Source organism: Apostichopus japonicus, chromosome 20 (assembly GCF_037975245.1).
Source record: "Apostichopus japonicus isolate 1M-3 chromosome 20, ASM3797524v1, whole genome shotgun sequence".
Classification (NCBI taxonomy): Eukaryota; Metazoa; Echinodermata; class Holothuroidea; order Aspidochirotida; family Stichopodidae; genus Apostichopus; species Apostichopus japonicus.
The window spans coordinates 12,409,361-12,428,712 of NC_092580.1; the positions used below are offsets into that span (position 1 = coordinate 12,409,361).

Consider the following 19,352-nt stretch of genomic DNA (forward strand, 5'->3'; position numbering starts at 1 on the left):
ATGAGGATTACATCTCATATCCAAAGCAAAATAATAAAAATTTCAACATGCAGTCATATTTGAAAAACAAAATACCCTTTGAAATGTTTGTTTCCTTCTTTCTTTTATTACAAAGTACCAGGTTTCACAAAGCCCATTCATTCTTCATCCATTCAACAAGGTTAATTGTTTTATTCATGCTACCCTACACTACACTACATTACTAAACAAACCACATTCCATACAGATCGGCCTCTGTTGACCAGATGCTGTTACTGAAATATTCCCCATTTTCTTTCTATTGTTAAATCTGCGAAAATCACAAAAAGACTTATATGATAATTATGCTATTTCTTTTGTTTCCAATACTATTAAAATTGCACTTACTAAGGTCCTCCTACATCTAAGTTTTAAGTAGAAGGACTGAATCCAAAGCCAATAGAAAAAAAGAAAAATAAAAGGGAAAAAAAGCGATCCTTCAAATATGGAAACAAAATGAAGCATGCCTGTGAAGTGAACATAACAAGATGTGTTTATATGAAAGCAAATGCCCACCTTACAGGCAGTTTCAAAGTGTTTCTTATTGACATTAGAGAAAAGCAGTGTCTACTTGTTTACATGTTTAACATCTTTGGCAAAACAAATTAAAGCAATTCCAGATCATTTCCTATCTCCATGGATCGTACATGGCGTACTAGAAATTAGATATGGCTAAGCTACCCCTGGCCAAAAATGCTTGTGCAATTTTTTTTAGTCATTTAAGAGAATTAGCCAAACAATTACAAATTATAAATTAGCTAGGGTATTGTTTCTATTCTTATTTCTATGTGATGCTCCTGATAACCGCACATAAACAGAGCCGCGCAAGTAAATAATAGCTTCATTGGTTACTGGAACTTTGCACTGCGGAATGTCGAAAATTAATTCTAAACTTGCCTCTCTTGTCCTGTGAAGAGAGTTTTGTTACATCATAACGCTAGTCCGATAGTCCTTGATCCACGAGAATATACAGAAATATTTCAGCAATGCGATTTTCAATGTCTACTTTCACGACAGCAGTTCTAATGTGGTTTAAAAATCATGGCTGGATTTTTGAAGTTCAAGAACTAAAATAAAAAAAAGTATCTATAAAAAGTGACATTTGTGCTTCAATGTAATAAGATTACGAATGAGTGGCTTTCTCTCGATTGTGAAGGCAGTTTGTATATGTCAAAGACCTGTAGTTATCATGATTTCTATCACTGTGACCTGGCCTCGAAACAGAAACAAAAGACAAACTTTCTCTTCACAACATGCATGATATTAACAATGCAAACATTCAGATAGGTTAAAAAAAAAAAATACAAATGAGAATAACATTTCAGGGAAATACACAAACCGAACCGACACGTGGTCCGGTTACGGCAACCTGGGCATGCAAGAAGGAAGGAGCCTTTATGTGCGCAATCATACATATCTACACAAAATACCAACCGAGGAAAGTGATACGACTCCAATGCTTAAAATCTGTTGCGACAAATACACGATATTATGTACTTTACAAAAAAGTTACATTATGCAACAGGAGTGAATAGACCGTGTACGCTCTGCGATCCTGTTAGCCTAAAATTTAAGAGGAAAGTAAGGATGAAAAAAAATAAAGAGAGGGAGAAAACTTTCCCCTGGAACATGATGCTGATCTAGTCTAGAGTTAATTTCACTATTTAAGAACAACCCAATAAACTTATATAATGGGCCCCCCCCCCAAATAAAAATCTGGACATTTTTATACCGTTGACCTCTGCCCTGACTACTTCACGTTGCCGTGGATACTCGAGAGAAGCTTCTCGCATCACGGAGTAGGCATATACTTGACTTACATGTAGCTGTTTTAATACGTCTACAAACATAGTACTTGCAAACAGACAAAAAAATTTTAAAAAATTGTATTAACGAGAGGGGAGGGAGGATTATTGTGATCAGTACTTGGGAGATATGCTGGCCGCCTCTCCTTCTCACAGCGTCGGACAGTTGAACTCTAAAAGTACTGCTTACTAACGTTTACAACCAACTTTCCACACAAACAAACTTATGAAAAGAAATTTGACTCGTCATTTTAAAAGTAGTGATTCTTCTTCTAGCTCTCCGCCTTCTTTGTCAAGAATGATGGCGTTCGGAACTTCTTCTTCTTCTTGGTCGGCGAGAGGGACGAGTCCTTCGAGGGGGAACCTTCCACGCTCTGACTGCCCTCGGGGGGTGGGGGAGGGTGCCTGTCATCGTTGTCTTCCTTCTCGCCGTTCACGATACTGACTTTGGTCGTTTCTACCGTCCCCGGTTGATCTGAAAGAGTTGTGAAGAGAGAGAGAGAGGATGGAAAACTGCAATCGTACAAGAGAGAGACATTGACGAGATCATAATTACATTCTACCATGACTGTATCAAACCCAACAGAAATGCACCTATTTATGCATGTGATGTATTGAGTGGGCCATAGTATGGTCTCTCATGGCTTTAGAACTTACATACATACATATACACAAACACATACATACTATAGCCAACTTATTTTAAGTTTTAAGAGGGTTGTGCTGGGTTAAGAGAGAGAGGAAGCTGGAGAATACAGGACTAAAATGAATTGTAAGATCACAATCCACGGCTAGGTTATGTAGCCACTTCTTGAACAGGAGGAATGACAACAACCTTTCATCTCTCTCTCTCCACCAGCCGTAAGTGGTAAGCTCTGGCAGACTATTACCTCTGTGAATGGTCACACTCTTGGTTGTAATTTTCTGTGTTCTGATCTTCACTCCATCCTCACTATCCTTCTTGGTTTCTTTAATTTCAGTCTCCTCGGCTTGCACGATCAGCTCAATCTCCTTCACATCTGTAGTGAGGAAGAGGAGAGAAAAGTAGATCTATGAGAGATGATGATGATGATGTAATCCATCAACTAAGAGTGGGTCAACACCACCCTCCAGAGGTGTGACGACAGACCATTCTATTTCAGCCTACGAGCAGGGTATAAGCTAGGGTGATGGTGTAAGTAGGTAGCAGTGGTGGTGAGGGGGGGGGGGTGGGAAGATAGCGGAGTTTAACAGAATTGGAGTGGGAGGGTAGGAGCAGGATTTTAATGTGGTGGGATGGGGAGGGGGTAGCATGATTTAAGCCAGAAATGGAACTGCTGAGGAGAGATTCAAATCTTCGTTGCTTGAAGGAAACGTTCAAAGATGGGTTTTCTCACTCTCCTTGAAGAGTGAAACAGACAGACTTATACTGACAACATGTAAAGTAGGGTGTAAATCTGTCTTTCATGGCAATTCCCTTTCCTTGGAAGGGATAGGGGATGGGAAGGGGGGACAAGGGCTGATAGGTCATAGACCCAAGCCGTTTTAGTGAGCCCTCATGTCAGACCAATGTGCCCAGCCCCTGGACCCCCACCCCACCCACCACCAAAAAAAACCCCCAGATAACAAAAATTATTTACAGGACTTGTAAAATGAGATGAACAAACCTTGACAAGTTTTGTCTGCAATTTCTTTCTTGTAATCAAGGATTTCTCTCTGACATCAAAATCAAGGAAGACGAGGTGTGAGCTGTTAATTCATGTTTATTAAAACCTCTGTTGTGTTTCTCTCGTCCCTCTTTTGACCAAGACAAGAATCATCAGAGGATGTAACCATTTATCACATTTGTCAGTTTAATTTTAATATATGTAATATAATATAATTTGTTGAAAAAAAAAAGTTTTCCCCTTTGTTACATTAACATAGCTTTTGTAGTCAGTAGTCTATTGAAGTGAGGGCCAGTGGTACAAATGTATCGAAAAAAGTTCGGAACAAAAGTGCAGTTGTGAAAGATGGGGTGTCTGACTGACACTGACCGTATCGTTGACGAGTAGTGCGGGAGAAGGGGGGGGGGAAGGCAGCAGGTGTATTTCTCCCCCTCCAACCCACGCCCAAAGAGGTTCAACTTCACATGGCTAATTAGCCTGATCACCTCCGTCCCTTCTGCGATATGCAAAGTAAAGTAAGACATCTTGATCGTCTCTTACATGTGATCTTTCTGTGGTTTTAAGAATTTTGCATATTTTAAATATTCAGGGTGGCATTTAACCCCCCCCCACTTCCCCACACCCATCAGCTTCCACCACCAAGAAAAATGAAAAAGGATGAAGTAAACAGGGTGAAAGAGAACTTCAGTTTCTACTGATGTTTGTTCTAATAATTTCCTCATAGATAATACCGAAACCTCAAGTCTGCAATATAAATCCACCACGACAAAATGATGATATTTCGGTTGCTTTTATTCCCAAGATGCGCTTTTGTTTTGCTTTTGTTATTAAATTTATTTCCTATACCTGTTGGCCAGGTTCCATACCGTCACGAGAATCTGACAGCGGCGCATCCTGAACGACCGAGTGGGGAGGAAAACCAAACCTTGCAACAACATCAAGGACAACGACAGAGTAAATAGAGACTTGTGACAAGTTGTGACAAATTGCCCAAAATAAGGGATTCTGTCGGGTGATTCTGTCAAACGGGTGATGTGCCTACCACCAATTACTTATCACTACTACTCACGTGTATCTTCATCTTGTAGCCCTCGTCTTCCCCTTCCTCTTTCTTTCCCCAGTCGGTGTACTCTTGGGCTACCTCCACCTTGGAGTATGTGTTTGCCGTGTTCAGCCATTTCGTCTTCTTGCCGGCCTGCCTCCTGTTCAACACCTTGATCAGTGACTCTTATTTGCTCTTCTCAAATTGGTTGTCGTAGATGTAAGTGAAGTTGGTGGAGGCGGCTGGGTACTGGGCGACGTCACTCTTGGGCTTCAGTTCGTGTCTCACAAATGGCTGGCGGTACCCGTAGCCTGTTCTGTAACCCTGTCACAAATTGAAAAAGTTCCTGTGATCAAATTTTTGTGCTGGGTGCAGATCTAAGTCACTCTTACATCTAACATCAGCAGCACAACATTCCTCCATCTTTGTCTTCTTCGCGGTTTTACTCATGAAATGATTAGAAGTCTTCCACAAGTATCTCTTTGAAATTCTCACACGTTTGCTGTCTTTGGTGCATTCAAGATCAAACTAATTGGAATATTCCGTTCCGTTTCTATGCCATTTCCATGATATACGGCACAATTTCGCAAGTGATCTTGAAAATATTTTCAAAATGGGTGGGGTGTGCGACAGATCACTTGTAGGGAGCTTCATGAAGTTCCCCCAAACCGATCAAATATCGATTGTGTTCAATAGAGTATGAAACCATTCTGATTATTAAGTCAAGAGCTTGCCAATACTATAATAAATATATATATAGGAATAACAGAAAAACTGTTAAACAACTATGCTGCATTTAGAGAGGGGCTGGATCTCGAGTGAGATACAATAATTAAATTAGGTAACTTATTGGAAGTAAAACAGCCAATGTTTGGTTTTTGCAGAGCTTTCAAGCAAAACTAGCTCTTCTTCAGTGCATGATCACCGAAGTGACAAGGAGTAGCAGTAGAGAAGAGTGTCGGCAAGTTGTGAAGTCAAAGCGACTTACTGATTTCTGCTGAATTAAGCAGAAGTTTTAGAAATTTGGATGATTTAAAGCCGCATCGGATTATTTTAATCCGATTCCGTCGTAATTGCGAAGGAATTGTTTTGGTTTATCTGGGACGGCAAATCGTTTCTGATGTTTAAACCGAATGGAGCCGTGGTCTTTAGGTTTAGTTCCCAGAAATTTTCTTTTCCTTTCTAGATTTATCTGTCCAAGAATCGTTCTGGTCAATGGCAATAACACGCAAATTCTCAATTGAATGATTTAAGAGATTGAAGTGATTTGCAACAGGTTGGTAGATGTTTTTTGTTTTGATTGCCGATCTATGTTGTTTCATTCTCATGTTGTTTCATTGGTTTGGTTGCTCTGAAAGGCTCCAGTCGAATCCACAAGTAAGCATGTTTTGCAATTTTGTGTACAGGGCGATGATCCTGTAGTTTCTGTTCTGCTTTCCCTTTATGGGGTGTCATCCCGAAAGGATGCCCGAACTAAAATATCCCGTAGGTTGTTGGGTCTTTTAAAAGCAACGACAGGTAGTTCTGAGAAAATTGATTTCAGCCCAGACGAATTTAAGGCAGGAAAACCCTGGAATATAAGCCAGGAAAAGCCTGGATTTAACCCAGGGAAATCCTGGGAAATTCCTGGGTTTGAAAATGGTAATTTGGACAGGAAAAGCCTGGTTTATATAACTCATTTAGAGCCAGGTTAAGGCCGGACAAGCCTGGATGGTTAACCCAGGATTACCCCGGAAAGCCAGGTCCCTGTTTATGTCAGTGAGGAGCCAGGAAAAGCCAGGTATACATACCCAGGATTACCCTGGAAAAGCCAGGTGTCCATGTGTGAGAGAAGAGACCCATGAAAAGCTGGGCATGCAAACCTACCATACAATCAATACCTTGGAATAGTGCTGGATTAGTAAACACAATTTCCAAAAGGAAACCCTAATTGACAGTCACATTTACAATTAAAAAGGCACTAAATCTGGGATTACGTATCCTATTCTTCCTAAGACTGTAATTTAACTTGCGGTTGGAGAGTATGTCTTTAAGGAAGATTTGTTCTACTCACCCAGAAAATACTCCCAACACGGACAGGAAAAACTGAAAACAGTTCTAATCTCAATTCAAACAGTATATTTAAATGAGGAGTTTCAACAAATTAACAGTGTACAATATGTTCTTAAGTCGATCCCTCAGCTTCGATCTAACCATGGACAGGTCTGTATTGTACTTTGATACCACAAGATCTGAAACGATAAGAAAGAAAAAAAAATGATGGGTTGGTCGGAACTCTGAGGGCATAAACAGAGGCTATCCATACTATCAAATAACAATATTGTCTTTTTCATGAGTAAGTTTCTTCTTATGATTTTTCTTGGGTAGTAACGAGCACGTGCCCGTTTTTGGTGAGTATAAGTAAAACATGAAACTTGCTTTGATTGGATTGAAGCCTACACAGTAAATAGCAGAAAGTGTCACTCAAGAATTTCAAAGCTTGCATGAAGGGTTTGGAAAGTTAAATTTCATGTTTGTGAATGTGCTGTTGGAGTCAGCATCTTCTGTTTTGTTAATTAGTTGGTCTGCTTTTTTGTGCAGAGGTCAGTAAATGAATGGCCACTCCATAAAGTTCAAGCACAAAGAAAGCTGAAACTTTGGTCATAATTATTATAACTCTGAAGGAAGCCTTCGGACATTTACTTACTTTCCAGCGTTTCCCTTTTCTTGGTGTCCAGTGCTGGCCTCAGTTCAGCACTTTTATTAGTGTGCATTCCTAGGACACTAAATGTCCTCAACTCCTCCTTTGCAAAAATAAGATTAGCCAACTTGCCAATTGCCTGTGAAGATGTGGTTGATGCAGCAATCTGCAATTCTAGTTCTTCCTGAAATAGAAAAAATGTTATTCATTTAATACAAGGTTTTTACAGATGGTAAGTTTCTTACTTCAGGGACAAACATAGGTTGAATGAAAGAGAGGGCTGCTGGAAGCTGCTACTTTGTTTAACATTTTTTTAACAACAGGAATTCCCGATCAAGAAGGGAAAAGGGCTGACATAGTGGCAACTAAAAGTGTTCTCAGACGACCTCAAGCAAGCCTTACATTAAGCGGGCACCGGGCAATTTTTACCACCCTCCCCGTCATATCCCACAACGTTACCTACAGAGCTGATTTTGGCAATAATGAAAACGACTTAACTTAACAATGGAAGCGAAAATGTTATACCGGAATTACAGACGTGACAACAGGTGGGTGATCTTTAGTGATTAAAAACAACATATTGCTAAAGTCTTATATGACGACGTCAGTGACTTAAAAAAAGGCTCCAGATCCTACCAAAAACCAAAGGACCGGGAGCCAATTGTGGATTCCACTGGCTTCAGGTCCTCGGCCTCTTAATGCAAGGCTTGGCATTGAGGATGTTAAAAGTTTAAGTTAGAATCTCATAATGCCAAAATGCATTCAGGATTTCACAGTTACATCCTTAAAATTTGTGATTGGTCACTCTTCACTGTTTTCCATGAAAACAGGGCAATTTAAAATTGGTTAATGACATATGCAATGAGAAGCCTAGATTGCAAAGAAGAGATGGATATACAGAGCTTGAAGGAGAATCTAAAACAATTGTTGACAGAATTTCAACCATTTAGGAAATTGATTTTCACTTCTTCCCGTTGGCCACATCCCTAATCAAGCGGTGTATGCGTACAAACATGTCAAGCAGAACTCTGCACAACACTGCAAAACAAAAGTCTATTAGCACCAAACATGAACTTGAATACTGACAGATATCCAAACTTCCAAGCTAATGTTCATGCTCAAGAATAGCTGTCAAGGAAAAGAGACAGATTAAAACCAAGGAGGCCATGGTCAAGTCAAGTTCATCAAGCAATAAATTAATAGTTCTGCACACCTACCTTTGTAAAGCCATTCAATGTAGCTCCCAAAGTAGCTGAGGATTGGTCCTGTTTCTGAAGTGAAAAAAAGAAAAAAAGGTAATGACAGAGGAATTGAAGCTAATATAGTCTTCCATAAATGGTGCATAACTACAGAAAACATTTTACACAGCCTTTATTGGCACAACACATTCCACTGGAATTTCAAACCTTAAGAATGCTTTTATCTTTCTGAATTGAACTAAGCTGGACTAGTTGTTCTGAGGCTTTAAAAAATGTACATGAAATCATGGAAAAATACAGTTTGAAGAGGGTTTTGGAAATTTCCAGTTTATACAATAATTTTGAAATCAACTTGGGTCAATGATTCACCATTTTTCATTTCTTTGCAATACTTTGCAATACTTGATAATCCAGTGATACACTAGAACTGCATTTGCTTGACTTTGTAGATGACCAACAATAGCCTAGGCTAACATAAGGCCTAGCCTAGCCCAGCAAGTTATACCAAATTGAGTGATTATGATGTAGCCTAGATTCTAATTTACTGATATTACGTAAGATGCTCAATCCTCGCTGAAATACATGACACACAACTTTTTGCACTGATGGAATCCATGGCTGCAACTTTAGTTTTGGTTAAAAGCCTACACATCCAGTGTTTGATGCAGCTGTTGCCTTTGTATGTGTGCCCATCCTAACCAGTTTTAAGAAACAAATCTTTTACAAAGAAAGCAAGAATTTCCCACTTATTTCTAAAATCCCATTTGTGAATGCCAGCAATTGCTGTCATTCCATTACAATGCTTACCTTCATTTTTGTTTGTAAGCTCCTCATACCCTCTCTCAGATCCTCCATATCTGCCAACAGTTTATCGACACACTGGCAATGATGGGTGCAGGTCAATTTACTGGGTGGCACAGTGGTTGATTGTGGGGCTGAGGTATGGTCGATACCATACAGCATCTGCCTGGAATCGTCCAATAACTCCATAAAGCCATTTGCTGCATGAAAACAAAGTAATCATGTCAATCATAGTAAAAATCTACCTGCATTTACAAAAAGCAATGCTTTATTCATGAATTCCTGCAGAGAAATCAGAAGCATTGACAGTGATTTCTTTCTAGTAGTATGAACACCGTTCACTCATGGTATGGTTGACATTTCCCTCATAAAGGTGAGCAAATGATATTGAATTTAATGAATAGGAGGCTGAGCCTGCTGAGGTATCTCTAGTAGATGAAGCCAGAGGGGATCATCACTGCAGTGTTAATCTAACCCTTCAGTCCTCCTCCACTTCCTTGTAATTTAACTATTCACCATTATATTTTTGTTATATGAAAGTAAATGACATTTTTGGAAAGGCAGTTAATTTTGTGTCAAATTTGGAACGTGCGTTTGGTTGCTCTGAAAGGCTCCAGTCGAATCCGCAAGTAAGCACGTTTTGCAATTTTGTGTACAGGGCGATGATCCTGTAGTTTCTGTTTTGCTTTCCCTTTATGGGATGTCATCCCGAAAGGAAGTCCGAACTAAAATATCCCGTAGGTTGTTGGGTCTTTTAAAAGCAATGACAGGTAGTTCTGAGAAAATTGATGCTTTCAGTGCCTTGAAGTAGGTGAAAATTCTTCTGAATGATATTAGCCAGTGGTGGGAGACCAGGATGGAAGTCAGTAACCAATGGTACCCTTTTGGAACTGGTTTGACGAGTTTTGAACGTCAATGTTCCGGTACGGGGTTTGCTTTTAGCCTTTTTGATGGCATTTTCAATAGTACCTCGAAAATACTGTCTGTTTAGGAGGTGTTGTGACAGTTCTTTAGTGCGTGAATCAAAATCGACTTCAGAGGAGCAAATGGGTCGAATGCGCAACGCTTGACTGTACGGAATATTTCTGGTACAGTGACGTGGATGGCAACTGCTTGGTAAGAGGTAGTAGTGCTTGTTCGTGGGTTTATCGAACAAGTCTGTTTTGAGTGAACCATTTGTAGGGTCACAGTGGTGTCCAGGAAGTGAACGCCATGTCCAGAAAAATCAGCAGTAAATTTGATAGTGTGATGATAGTGTGATGAAAATATATATATATATATATATATATATATATATATATATATATATATATATAACTTGAATCTAAGAGTCTCAAGCTGTAACAATTATAGAGTTTTCAAGTGAGACACAAATCAAGTCGAATGGTGTATCCAACCATCCTGATGTGTCACAGCTGTTAACTTTGACTGAAATAAGCTACCTGCTTATCCACACTGACTTCCTACAACTCACTTCTCACTGAATTATTTCACGTAATAAAGCGCATTGGCTTGGTACGCATATGATCAAAAAGCTCATACGTTAACTAGCGACGCCATCGGTTGGCAATTAGCATAGTAAATTATTGCTATGTCTGCCCAGATCTTAAAATGCAAATAAGGCTAGTTCGTCTGCTGCACAGACGTTGCAGGCCAAGTGTGTTGGAATTTTTGCATTTTGAAATCTTACCATATTGTCCAAATGTCTCATCATGGCTTCGAACTCCAGTTCACCGACCTTCAGTTTGTGTCCCTTCTCACTGCGCCCACCTGCGCCCTTGGCAGTCGCTTTGCGGATCTTGTCTCTGACTTCATCCGGTTGGTGGATGACATCATCCAGGCTTACGGCACGTATCTGTCACGAATAATTAGCATACGGTAAAACGTTTGAATGCAGTTTGTTGTTACATTATCGAACACAAGTCTTACGCGCGACTCTTTTAATCTCTCTATATTCCTCCTTTGAAGTTTCTCGTCGCCGATTTTGCTCTGCTGCTCCTAACACTACTAAGGCCCTTCTTTTATATGCCATCTTATATATGCCATCCGGGGAATGAAACTCAAGCAATTTCAAATAAGAGGATGACAACATCGTACATGATTTGCCGAAGAAACCATCCGTTTGGCATTCGTGCTTCAAAAATACAAGACCGACTTTAGAGTTTTTTCTAGCTTAAATCCGGTTTGAACTTTCAACCTTTCGATGAAACCTTTGAATCCTTCTCAATTGAAGCATTTTGTCTTCCATCTCTCTGACAAGGGACAAAATAGCTCAATACTGCCATTACAGAACAAACACAGAAATGCACTTCTCCTTCAACAGGCAAATATTTGAGCAACTGTCTGTCTGGGAAATAAAACTTCATTTGTTCCTATCCCAAAAAGTTTTGTCTGGCAACAAAACTGGACCAAACTTGGCTATTTGATAATTTGCTCTTTAAGGAACAGAACAGATGTCAACTTCTCTATGGTGGTTATAACCGATGGCTGGATTCTGCAAGGCACCATGATAGCAAATAGGCATATGCATTATGTACAATATGTATGAGGTACAATAGAAGCATTGTACCACTATCAGGGAAAATGGATGTTTGTGTACTGTTTAGGTGTCTTCTCCAAACGATTTTATACGGAATCCTGTGGACCCCTGTGGGCACAAGCTGAGCTCCAGCAAACTTACAAAGACCCTCAGGAGCATCGCAGCTTTCCTTTCATTATGTTAGTGTCATCACATTAACTTTATTAGAAAGCAGATCATCCGCTTTGTAACGACCATTGTTTGTTACCCAGGCTCGACAAAAAAAAACAACCAAACACAACGATTGATAAAATTGTAGGTTGACAAAACCCAGACAACCAACTCTTGAAGCTGCAGGGAGAAAAGAGGACCAAGTACTCCCATTCCTGCCCATCAACACCATAAAATACTTGAGACACACACCTGCAGCAAACATTAGGTCCACTCGTTTTGAGACTTCCATTCAAAAAGCAGAGGCAGTCAATATAAGGCTTTCACGTTGACCAATCCAAAACATAGTACCACATTTTCATGCAATGGTCAGTACAGGGACTACAGTTCCATACACATAACAAATAATGTGCCTGAAGAGTCCATAGCCAGGAAGATGGAAGCTGCAGTATTGAAGGTGAGCTCAAATAGTCCATGTATCAAGACTCTGAAACAGATGCGAAGAAAACAGCGATGTGATAAATGACGTAAGAGAGACAGAGCATACAGACGGAGGAGAGCACATCTCAGAGAGAGAAAATACAAGCTACATGGTAGAACTAAAAACATACATCAGTCCAGTATCTATAAAAGAGATCAACTGACTCATGACCACAGTTACTCTAGAGTGACAAACTACACTCATGATGAAGATGACAATATTTACCAGTGATACCAGTAATTTGTTAACTTAGTCTATCCACACTCACTGTGATGAGTTAAAACAGTATCACTCACTCAGGGAAGTAAGCAGTCAAGCTGATGACCATGACCTTGGCAAGTGCCATCAAACTTGCACGGCCTTCTGCTGTTGTTTGCAGTGCAAGATACTGCTGAGAGACGTGACACCTCTCTCCACATGTAGGCTGTTGTGGCATATGTAGGAGATGTCAAATGGTTTGGTCCTTAAAATGTCTTTACTTTGCACAATACTTTGAAGAGCATATATGTCAGAATGTGGACTCAGCTGCCTGCTGGCTCTTCTCTTAGTTGCTAGGGGTAGCATTGTGAAAATAATGCCATATGCTGGTGCCCCTGGCTTACTGATGGTGTAGGCACCTGTCCACATTCTGCATCCCCTGTGCCACTTGCTGGGGCTGATGTATGTTTGCCAACCTTACATTTATGTCATCAGCCCATGCCATCCAATCTTGGTCTGACATTGTAAAGGTGTGAGCTTTCCAGTTACATATGTCTTAATGTATTTTAGTAGGCCCATGCTTATTCTGAATGCAGCTTGACATTTCTGAGACTGTACAGTATGTTCCAATAATTGACATTAATACTCAAGTGGTAGTAGCAGTTTGGTGTTGTACTATCAAAATGTACAACAGTGTTTATAAGAGGGATAGGAACCTTATCTTATTTTGTGCTAAAAGGTTTCATGGGATTTTCATGAAGAAGAAATGACTGAAGCAAGAGACCATATCGTAGGATTGGTTTAGATTGAAATTGTAATACCAAAGTGTGGCATACTCCTAGTAACATTTATATCAATCCACGCCTAGTGTTTTCCTTTACCTGTAATTTAACGGGGCAATTTAATTAAACTCTATCAGCCTTGATTATAGCTGAAGGTGTTAGGTATGATGTGTAATCATGAAATATTACAAAACATCTCATCATTTTATTATATGAGATTAGTCACAAGCTTTCGTTCATGAGATATCGTGTTTACATGTTTTCACAATTTGACCTCTGGTGACCCCAAATAACATTTGACCTCCCAGAAAACAAAAGCTTTCCTTCAAATGGTGCATTCTGAGGCATATGACCATAGGCGTACGAGGCGGGGGGGGGGCAGACTGCCCCCCCAAATTTCCAGAGGACAAGAAATTCGGGCAAAAGGCTTGAAAAATTCGGGCAGCCTAAGAGGAGAAAAAAAAATATATATAGGCCTATATATATTTTTTTTTCTCCTCTTAGGCTGCCCGAATTTTTCAGGACTTTTGCCCGAATTTCTTGTCCTCTGGAAATATATATATATATAAATATATATATATATATAAATATATATATATATATATATATATATATATATATATAAATATGCAGTAGCTTGCCCGAATCTTTTTCAAAGTTTAGCCTGACAATTCCATGATTTTCTTTATTTAGCATCATGATGCCCGAATATTTCCGTGTAACACCACCGTAAGCGCAGTTCATCTAGGCTACCACGCTTTTTGCACGATCAATTTTTTTTCTAACTAGTCAATTGTATACCTGGACCAAGGGCGGCGGAACCGGGGGGGGGCACAGGGGGCAGGTTAAAACTGTGCCTTTTTCTACATAAAAATTGAGGTGCCTCAAGTTAGCAAGAGGCCAGGGAACCAGAATGAACACTCGGGAAGGGCCGTTTCCGGCCATCTGAGGGGTTTGTAAAACCAAAAATTTTCTAGTACGCTCCGCGCCAACCGATGGTGGCGCTCCGTTCAGATAGTCGTGCATACAACTTTGCAAATCCTGGCTAAGCCCGTGACTTTTAATGAATTTCTGTGGGTCAAACTCAAAGCTATTTCGAATGGAAAAAATTTGTTAAGATATTAACAAGAAAAAAACTCTAATTCGGAAGATTCCTACATTAGCAACTAGCATGATTTCACCACATTTTGTCTCAAAAGAAAACTTGTTCCTTGTTTCCCAATTTGCGCATTGGATATTGCAGTGCTAGTATACATATTTTCCTTCGGGGGGGGGGGGGGGCGTTGATGGAGTGATGTGTATACACAAATAAGATAATACAAGATATAAGATATACAGTTATAAAGGGTACTAAATATAAGGCTGCATCAGTCCAATCGAATTTCTGCAAAGTGCCCTTTGATGTCGGTCCCCCCCCCCAGATTAAAAGTGCTTACGCCGCCCTTGACCTGGACATCCCCAACATGAGTGTATATACGAAACATTTTCTTTTTCATGGATGGTGGGGAGGCGGGGGGAGTGCCTACAAGCCTAGAAGTACAGGTTTATCGTATTCTTCGTTATATTTTATACTTTTTGTGAGACAAATTGCAGTCTCACCCGACACAGCGACATTATCCCGCCTACGTGTCATTGAACAATGTAAGTTTTTCTGGAGGTAGCTGAGTACTGTGTTAAAATAATGAATAAGGTAACTAAATAGGAGCTTAAAAAATATACTGTCCCATTTTTCCCCTTCAAAGTGATTTTACCATATTTTCTTCTTCTAATTTACCAAATTTTTGGGGAAGTGTAAATTTCTAAAACGTGAGATTATAAAATAAAGAATGTTTAGATGCAACTTGCAAGACCTCAGAAGTGCCGTTTCCGGCAATCTGAGAGGCATTGTGTGCCAAAAAATTTCTTGTACGCTACGCGCCAACCAATGGTGGCGCTCCGCTTAGATAGTGTCACGGGAACTTTCGGGCACAAAAAGTTCTGCCCCCCCAAACTGAAATGGTCCCGTACGCCTATGCATATGACTACATATCATACTCTCAATTAGGTCTATAGAACTTCTAAATGAAAGGATATTCTATTACATGGTTTGGAATTTTTCTGAAATTTTAAAAACATCGAAAGCTTGCCCAGCCCCCCCCCCCTATTTGGAATATACCACTGAACAAAACTTTTCCTGTCCCTAGTTGGTGGTACTCCCTAAATTAATATTGCCACGGTAACCATTGGATACGGAGTGTTAAGCCAATCATCACAGCTCTGTTACTGTCATGTGATACAACCCTGATTGCAACAATCAATGGAGTTCAAGACAGACCCAGCTTCTATGTGACACAGTACCAAGCAAGTTTGAAAAACTGACCGGAGCAAAAATGGAATCAAAACCAAATTTCGGGACAATAAAACAAATTTCAGGACTAGAGCTTGTCAGGACGTCAAGTCCAATGCTCTATCCACTGAGCTATCCAACCCTTATTTTTGTATTTTAAAACCGTACAGAACCTGTCAAGAGCTGTATTCCAGAGGCTGCATTTATAAATTATCTACAAGATGATGAAGAGGGTCAATATCCCTAGCAACACGTACATGCACTCTTACTTGGCACAATGCCAAGTCTGAACTACAAGATTACTATATACAAACAAAATACTAAGCTTAAGGAATAGTTATTCATAGTTTTATTCATAACTTAGCTGCTCTGAAAAAAAAATTAAAAATAAATAAATCATTTAAATTGTTAAACAATTTATGCCCTCTTCAAAGATAAGGATTTTACAAAATTATAAAAGTGAATGAAGTCATGTCGTCATGTCGTTAGCCTCGAACAGTGTATGCGGCCCACGGTTACAGATCTGATGCATTTAACACGGTGGGTGGTGGTGTGTTTCATGTGCCATTGAGGTAACAGTAACATAATTATGTGTAACCGACACCCACATCATTTCCCCTGGCCAGAGGTAAGACAGATAACACACGATATATATCTACAATTGTGATCGGAACAGGGTTTAATACATCAGTATTATCATAGACTCCATCTTCTTATTTGCAGTACTCTTTTCTTCTCTTGTTTTTTTTTTCTCTCTTTGGCAATTTAATTTGTAGACTTTTGACCGTTGCAAAATAAGCTGTTTTTATAAAAAAGATTGACATATTGGATTAATTATTCAAATGTTAATCAGCACTATGGTAGCTCTCTAGGCCGTTAAGAACTCTGAGCAGTTTGAGGTTTGATATGAAAACAAACAATAGGATACTGCAAGGAGTTATGCCGACCTGTTGTCATGGAAACTTGTCGGTAATAAACATACCCTGGACGATGATTAATGGACAAGTTTGTTATTCATGCATGGAGGATGCATGGTCAACGATCAATCATGGTTATTGTTTAAAATCCAAGAGTGTTTCAATACAAATCTTGTCAGAACATATATACATCTATCTCATTGTGTTCAGCTTGCTCATTAACCTGTCTGTATTCTGTGTGTTTTTGTCCCTTATGTTACTGTTACTTGTCATTTAGCCTTTGAAGAAGATCCTGCTAGAATCGAAACGTCAGGCCAACTTACTTTTACACATTCTCCTTCACAGGCTCTCTAGTGGATAAGCAGTTTGCAAACAGTTTTTAGTTTATCATTATTTTCATTTTGAGAACATATATCAATCACACAATATTGGATATTTTCCTTCTTTTTCTCGACTTGGTATTAAAAGTCACAGAATCTTGTCAAACGAGCCACGGAAAAACTTTGCCAATTTGTGAGGAAATTGATTGTAACTAATTATGTTTGTACTAAGGTGGCATAATTACTATATATATACAGTATTCAAAAAGACTACATGTGAGACAGCATTGAAGTCTCTCTATATGCTAAATATCTGAAGATGATCTTTAGGCGCAGTCTACTACATGTACCTCTCTCGCACAGAGGATCCTGCTTGGATCGAAACGGCACACACCCTGGGAATAATTTATCCAGTAAAGCATTGCGAGATGCTACACAAAATCATCATATTGCTATACAAGTACAAAGATGAATCTAGCAGGGTTTTGTACACAGGAACCATAGTATATTACAAGAGTCAAAGGTCAGAAGGTCCATCAAAACTACTATACAATATTCAAACACTAAATTATTCCCTCTTTCGTACATTAAACAACACAGATTTTTTTCTTGCAGTACAGTTGAGATAAATCAGCTTGTTAAAAGTTTTCTCTCTCTCTCTTTTTCTCTGTCTGAGTTAAAGTTAAAAAGAAGGAGAAATTCTCATCTCCCTTCACACCCCTGTCTTTGATCACACGGAATCTGTTATTCAGTCCACGATCCTTTACCCTCCCACACACAGGGTCGAAACACCATCCTAATAGTCTCTGTTCCATTGCCATGCTAAGAAAGTAACAGATGAAGAAACCCTCAGGTGATGTCTTCACTCAGTTCTAACCCCAACTGCTTGATTGTCCATCTGAAGTATGGTAGGAGAGGACAGGCGGTCTGACCGACACCAGGTATGCTGGTGTGATACCAGTGCAAGTGAAGCGGTACCAGACTTTGTTGCCAGATCTTGGCCAACCCCAGAGGATTTCTCATGGCGAGTGGAATCTCCTGCAAAGATGGAGAGAAGTTATCCTCTACAGCAAGCCCGTAGCCAGAGTTGTATGTTTTATTTGTTTTCGGAGGGGAGGGGAAAAGGCTGGGGTTACAAATGTTCGCCTATGTCTATCTATGGGGGGAATCTTAGCTGAGGATAGAGTCATAGCAGCAGGGAGAAAGTGAGGAATTTTGGTTTGGGTAGAGGGAGACGACTAGATGCAAAATGGTACTATCGTTTCCATCATTTCAACTAGTACATTTGTGTCATACATTTCAGTTTAAATGTTGTCAGTGTGTAGGATATTGCGCACATGTGTGTCTTATAGCGCAAGACATTTGAAGAAAGTCAGAACAATGTTGGGGTGGGGTGGGGAGCAGGACATGCCCCCCCTCCCCTCCATCTGCAGCCCTGCTATAGATAGGATGTCCAGTACAGAGGTTTAATATGACTCTGATGAAGCAAGATGAGCTTTGATGGTGATATCTAGGTAATCCAATAAACTGGTTCCCTTTCATTTATCAATTGTCAGCAGATTCTCTCAAGGAATCTGGGCAATATCTTTATTGTTCGTCTGATAGGGACAAAGTTGCTTTAGTGCCAACAGTTACTGACAAGAATGACTTCAGCCACGATTCTTACATGCAAAGCAATTTGATCATATCTATGTGTTGCTACACCAGGGAGAGCCGATGCTAAGAACCTTTGTATGTTTCTTTATTGAAAGCAACTGATGTTCTAAAAAATTTTAACATCTGTTCTGATGCTAATATATACAAACAATCTATTAATCAAAACAAACTATGCAAATACATCATATGGTCAATACCATTGATAATGCCTGTGTATATTTGTTTGTTTCTCTAGTGCCCTTCATATGTTTATTTCTCTAACTGATTTATAAGTTACTGATAAATGTTATTTCTGTTCCAAACATACGAACAATTAATTTTAAATTGAATCGGGTGAAACTGGTAGAGATACGTTATTATGCTGGATACACAACAGACTACGTTATGGTTCCTTTCAAAGAGAGTCAGTCACTCCAAAAATTATAAATGGAAGAACCAAAAAAGGGAAGTATGTAAGTACAATTCCAACTTTCACTTGTTAAACTGTAGAGCAACAATCTAAAATCACTTCCAATCAACAACCACAGGTTAGAGTCATGCTGTCACCTACAATCGGCCAACAAACAGCATGGCACAGTAAGCAATGGAAAACTGCATTGTATCTTAATGCTACACTACCGAACAATGTCTGAAATTCAAAGTACATAAAACCATCGAAAGGAGGCCCTACAGTCCCCAGCAAAATCTCTACCCCCCTCCCCTCCCCTCCCTAGGCAGACAAGTTACTGTACATAAAGCTGTCAGTACAAGTTAAAAATTACTTCAAATATATTTTAGTTGATAACTTAACAT

At 39.5% G+C, this 19,352-nt stretch overlaps 2 protein-coding genes across 20 annotated transcripts in view; one reads left to right on the forward strand and one right to left on the reverse strand.

Annotated features, from left to right (window-relative positions):
• Window positions 1-19,352, forward strand: part of LOC139961837 (uncharacterized) — a 249,171-nt gene that overhangs the window by 194,114 nt on the left and 35,705 nt on the right. The gene's annotated exons all lie outside the window — the stretch shown is intronic.
• LOC139961851 (mitochondrial mRNA pseudouridine synthase Rpusd3-like) overlaps window positions 2,714-19,352 on the reverse strand; it is a 125,858-nt gene continuing 109,219 nt past the window's right edge. For 17 of the 19 annotated variants that reach the window (XM_071961446.1, XM_071961432.1, XM_071961442.1 and 14 more), the window contains 6 exons: window positions 10,882-11,046; window positions 9,198-9,391; window positions 8,409-8,462; window positions 7,198-7,375; window positions 4,539-6,742; window positions 2,714-2,842 (listed from right to left, as the gene is read on the reverse strand). In XM_071961446.1, coding sequence (XP_071817547.1) covers window positions 9,290-9,391; window positions 10,882-11,046 — 267 coding nt within the window. In that variant the 3' untranslated portion in view covers window positions 2,714-2,842; window positions 4,539-6,742; window positions 7,198-7,375; window positions 8,409-8,462; window positions 9,198-9,289. Of the gene's footprint in view, window positions 2,843-4,538; window positions 6,743-7,197; window positions 7,376-8,408; window positions 8,463-9,197; window positions 9,392-10,881; window positions 11,047-16,020; window positions 17,943-19,352 lie in introns of those variants that run through there. The other 2 variants (XM_071961427.1, XM_071961433.1) reach the window with 2 other exon arrangements.